The sequence below is a fragment of the Lucilia cuprina genome, chromosome 3, assembly GCF_022045245.1.
Source record: "Lucilia cuprina isolate Lc7/37 chromosome 3, ASM2204524v1, whole genome shotgun sequence".
Taxonomy (NCBI): Eukaryota; Metazoa; Arthropoda; class Insecta; order Diptera; family Calliphoridae; genus Lucilia; species Lucilia cuprina.
The window spans coordinates 37,385,978-37,390,882 of NC_060951.1; the positions used below are offsets into that span (position 1 = coordinate 37,385,978).

General features: G+C 30.8%; 2 protein-coding genes across 2 annotated transcripts in view; both read right to left on the minus strand.

Annotated features, from left to right (window-relative positions):
* The window catches only part of LOC111682352 (ras guanine nucleotide exchange factor E), a 1,928-nt gene extending 128 nt beyond the window's left edge, over positions 1-1,800 (minus strand). Inside the window, exon 1 of the mRNA XM_023444281.2 lies at positions 1-1,800. This exon is cut by the window's left edge and continues 128 nt beyond it. Coding sequence (XP_023300049.2) covers positions 367-1,515 — 1,149 coding nt within the window. The 5' untranslated portion in view covers positions 1,516-1,800 and the 3' untranslated portion in view covers positions 1-366.
* A 729-nt stretch (positions 1,801-2,529) lies between these two features.
* On the minus strand, positions 2,530-4,519 carry LOC111682353 (fatty acid hydroxylase domain-containing protein 2-like). Its single transcript, XM_023444282.2, has 4 exons — positions 4,362-4,519; positions 4,051-4,226; positions 2,762-3,228; positions 2,530-2,681 (listed from the first exon to the last, which is right to left on the minus strand). The coding sequence occupies exons 1-4, from the start codon at positions 4,456-4,458 to the stop codon at positions 2,561-2,563; spliced, it is 861 nt and encodes a 286-aa protein (XP_023300050.2). The 5' UTR covers positions 4,459-4,519; the 3' UTR covers positions 2,530-2,560.
* Between the last annotated feature and the right edge of the window lie 386 nt (positions 4,520-4,905).

Sequence of the window (4,905 nt, forward strand, 5' to 3'; positions counted from 1 at the left end):
AAAAAAATGTTGAGGGAAGTTGTGTGTTTTATTACAAATCTCACTCCTTGTTTGGGACAAATAATGAGGATGTTTTTTTAATAAGATTTTCTTTTAAAGGAAAAAAGTTTTACTTTTTTACACTTTAGTTGGTAGCAAGACTATTAAAGATAGTTTTAAAATGTATTATTTTTTCATGTGAGAGGAAATTTTATAATGCTAAGCAATTTCCGATAAATTCCAAACATCATCATCATCTTCATCATCATCACAAGCATTGGTTGCTTCAAGATGATGATGATGACGTTGTTGTTGCTGCTGTTGTTGTTGATCCTCATCCTCATTATTTGTTTGAGCCAATAAGAGTTGCCTTTGCGGACAACGATGTCAGTCATTGTACATGCCATCTACCAAAAAATCCATACGGCGATAATGACGTGTTGACCAACAATCACGGAAACGCCTATAGGAGGTTATTAAAATGCCAATAACCAAAGGTATTATAAAGATCATAGACACAATGGGTAAAATGAAATCACGTCCACGATGAAAGGAATTATTATTGAATTCTTGTGAAGGTTGAGCATAAGGACCATCGGGTAGTTGGGTTAATTTGTTATTGGTTTGTAGTAAATTTTTCAAATCTGGATTGTCTTTTTCGAGATCGGGAAAATCTTGAATGCCATAGGTTATAGTGGGCTTTTTTGGCTTGGGTGTAGTAGTAGTAGTGGTTGTTGTTGTTGTCGTCGTAGTTGTTGTGGTAGTAGTGGTAGTTGTTGTGCTTGAAGTAGTAGCGGTAGTGCTGTTGCTACTCTTAACTGGCTTATTGGTTGAAGTAGCCTCTGTACTGGTAATATTATCTGTTTTAAGTTTTGTTGCTTCTAAGGTTGTTGCTGGTGTGGTAATTACTGTTGTTGTGTTAGTGTTTGCTTTGACCGTGGGCTTTGTTGCCTCCTTTGTATTAGTGTTGTTATTTTTATCTTGCTTTGTGCTAACCTCTGTAGAATTCTTGGAAATTGTCTCATTTTTGCCAATCAAACTACTTTGTGTAGTTGCAGTTGTATTTAATAAAGTTTTGCTTTCTACAATCTTCTTTTCATCCTTATTAGTATTTTCCGTGACATTTTTCTCTGGCACTTCCACGACACCAGCTTCAGATATAATTTTAGTAACTTTGGCTGTTGGTGTAGCCAAGGTTGAGCTTAATATGTTCGTGCCATTCGGTTTAGCAGCCTCCACGTTTGGCTTTCTTTCCAAACTGTTGTTGTCCACAGGTGATACCTTGCGTACTTTGGGTATATTAGAGGCTTCGGTGCCATTAAGTTCGGCCCAAGTTTTATCCAAATTTAGTCCAGTATTAACTGTTATATCTTTATTAAGTTCTATAATAGTTTTATTTTCTTTACCACTACCATTAGCTGTTGCAATTGTTATATTTTTTTCTCCTTCTCCGGACACCAACTCTGCGTGGGTCGTTTTATAAAATCCCACAACACTGACACTGAAAACCAGCACCCATAATTTAAAAGATAACATTTTATTTGAGCTTTAGTTTTTTTTTGCAATTTTAATAACTAATAGAACATTATAAAGTTGTTTGTTTTAATAATTTACACCCTTTTTTGCGTGTTATTAGTAATTTAATATTTTCTTTTCTGCAAGTTGTTCGTTCTTTTTGTGGTATTTTGTTATGTGTGTATGAGTGTTTGATAAAACATCTGACAACGTTGCAATTGTTGTGCGTATGTTTGTTTTTGTTATTTTTTATTTTGTTTTTATTCCATGTTTGTTGATATGAGAACCCTGAGCCGACAAACAATAGCGACGGCGTTTGTTTAGCTAAAGTTTAGTCTATCTTCTAGTATAAACACTAATGTATAGCTAAAAATTTCTAAATTAATAATTATTTTCTTGATTTTATTTAATAAAATAATCTGTAATTTTAAATTTTGTTGTTATGTTTTTACTTTGTATTTATTGTATACATTCCAGTATGCAGTTTCTTAGGAAGTGTTTGGTAAAACGTTTTTTTATGTTATTTACAATGAAGTTGGTAACGCTAATGAAAGTTTTAAAAGAAAATTGTAAATTTTTCATTAAAAATCGCGGGAATTTTATAAGTGAAGTGAAATTTAGTTTAAAATTATAAAAACTAATAGTTTAATAAGTGTAATTTATTTAATATGTATAAAATTGTCCATATAACACGGAATTCTTCTTTTAATACGTTTTTTTATTGCTAAATACGCTACCTATGTGACTGGTTTGTATAAATTACTTGCCGGAAGTTGTCTGTCCATTAGCTTTTTAATGAAGAAGTCATAGTGTTTTTTTCAGGTTGGTTTTATTTCAATTTTGAAAGTATATTAGATTGTTAAGTAAACAAATGTTCTTGTGGAAATGTTTTTTTGGAAGGTAAAGTGTAAAATAATTTAATTTTTCTTTGAATAAGAAAATAGGCTTTTTAAACTGAAGTTTTTAAGTTTTTGCCTGAATGTCTGAAAAAAGCAGCCCACAAAATTTTCTAAATTTTAAGTAAACAAATATGTATGTATTTCAGATTTTTGTTATATTTTAATTCTTATTTTTTCGACTTTAGTTTTTTTGTTGCTGTTTTAGTTTGAGTTTTATCAAATTTCATCTCTCTATAGGTACCATGGAGTTTATCTAACCAACCAAAGACTCCAAAATTGTAATTGAATCTAGAAAGAAATATAAAGAAATTAAACAAGGTTAAGAAGTTTTTAAATTAACAAATAAAACGTCAAACAAATAAACTAACTTGGCATGATGATAGTCATGGAATAACACAGAATCCTTTGAAAATGGAAAAGGCAAATAAAAGCCCGTATGATCGGTCATTGAATTAACAATTGCTATCACAGCAAAGGTCCAACCCACAACAACATGTACATTAAGTGTAACCGCCAACAATGCTATGGGACCAAAATTACTCAAAATATGTTCCACCGGATGACAATAGAAAGTCATGACCGCTATTGGAGAAGTCCATTCATGATGTTTTTTATGAAAATATTTATAAATCGAACGGTGATGTAGCAAACGATGAGAATAATAGAATAGCACTTCTTCGAGTAGAGTCATTAATATTAAATCGATAAGATATGTTTTCATTGTGGGCAATTGACGTATGCTTTCAGTTGTACGATATTGGAAGACTAGTAAATTTCCAATATAGAGTCCTAGAGTTGTGACAACTATTTGATTGAATAGTACTTGTTTGATGGCCTGGAATGTAAGAAATAGGATATGTTTAAATAGAGAATAATTAAAATAGAATATAGTCCAGTATGTTGTCTAAATATACTTAAATTTATAGTCTAGATAGAGTATGTAATTTCTAGTCTAGGTTATTGTTGTTGTAACAGCTTAAACTATACAATTTTTAATCCGGATTTCTGTATTTAGGTCCAAGCCAAGAATTGAATATGTGGTGGGTATCATGGGAGTCCTCTCCACATGCTGGGCATATACTGGGGACGGAACGGTCTATCTGGGACTAGTGGGTGTTGAGCCTATTGCTCCATCCCTATCTTAGTTGTGCCAGAGCAACTCTTGTTTTCTGCGGCAGGTTCTTCTCTATTTCTGCTATTTCATTATACATTCCCCGACAGCCGGTTCTACGTACCAACATGATCCGAAATAATAGGCCAAGGGATGTCAACCCCAGCAATAACTACACAATAGTCTAGGTTATAGTTTAGTATACTGTAGTCTAGTCCATAGTCTAGTATGAACTCTATAGTCTGACTTATAGTCTAGATATAGTCTTACCTATGGTCTTATCTATAGTTGTTTATCGACTAATCTATAATCTAGTATAAAATCTTATCTATCGTCTAGTCTAAAGTTGTTTCTGGTAATTTAATAACTTTAAATTAGTTTAAAATCATATTAGTTTTTCTTAAATAACTAATAAGTTTTTAAAACTATCGTCTAACTATAAAACACCACACAAAGATAAGAATTTGACCTTTGCTCTTATATAAATTATGAAAAAATTAAAATGTTTGAATATTAAATTAATTTATAATTAATATGTTTACTTACCTTCCATAATTTTTGCTTATCTACTGGTTCATTTTGTCCCGGCTGTATTTTATATTTTAAAATCCAACGTGGCTTATTTGTTATATCGATAAAGGTGAAAAATGCAGCATAACTCCAATAGGTAAGCAACATCACTAAAGAGGTACCCAAAATCCATACTAAACTAGGATCGTCAGCTTTAAAATTTGTAAAATTTATAAATTAAAAACAATTTTAAATAACAAGATTAATAGTTTGTTTTTTTTACTACACATATTTCTAATAGAATACACTTGTTGAACGTATAGATCCCTTAAATTTGTATAGCTTACTAGTTTTATCCAATAGCTTATCCCATACTGCTTGTGTTTGTTCTCCCCACAAATTCCATTTCGTTTGAAAATTTGTGCTAAAATCTACTGTTGTCATGTTTATGTTTTGTTTGCAACTAATTTCTAATATATTTTATTTAAATGTTTTGAGCTTTTGTTCAATAGGCTCACATTGTTTTTTTTTGTTGTAGTCTATATGAATATATTTAATGTGCATAATCTTATCTCATTTATTTTTTTATTTTTGGATTTTCAATTGTTTATTTATTATTTGTTGACAGTCATCCTCTATGGTTTTAGTTCCTTGCCTAAACATTTTTTAATCTTAATTATTGATAGTAGATTAAAAGTTGTTATTTAGTTAGTTAATTTAGTTTCTTTGGATGATTTGCTACACAAGGGGGTTGTATACTATAATAATCACTTGTATATAGTGTAGTCTATAGCCTAGTCTAGTCTATAGTCTAGTCTATAGTCTAGTCTATAGTCTAGTCTATAGTCTAGTCTATAGTCTAGTCTATAGTCTAGTCTATAGTCTAGTCTA

Bases quoted from the DNA above. Each gene is read 5' to 3' on its own strand.
- LOC111682353 (XM_023444282.2), bottom strand. From the start codon at position 4,458: ATGACAACAGTAGATTTTAGCACAAATTTTCAAACGAAATGGAATTTG. The intron at 3,229-4,050 runs GTAAGTAAACAT...CTTACATTCCAG, and splicing joins ATAAGCAAAAATTATGGAAG to GCCATCAAACAAGTACTATT. The intron at 2,682-2,761 runs GTTAGTTTATTT...ATTTCTTTCTAG, and splicing joins CATGACTATCATCATGCCAA to ATTCAATTACAATTTTGGAG.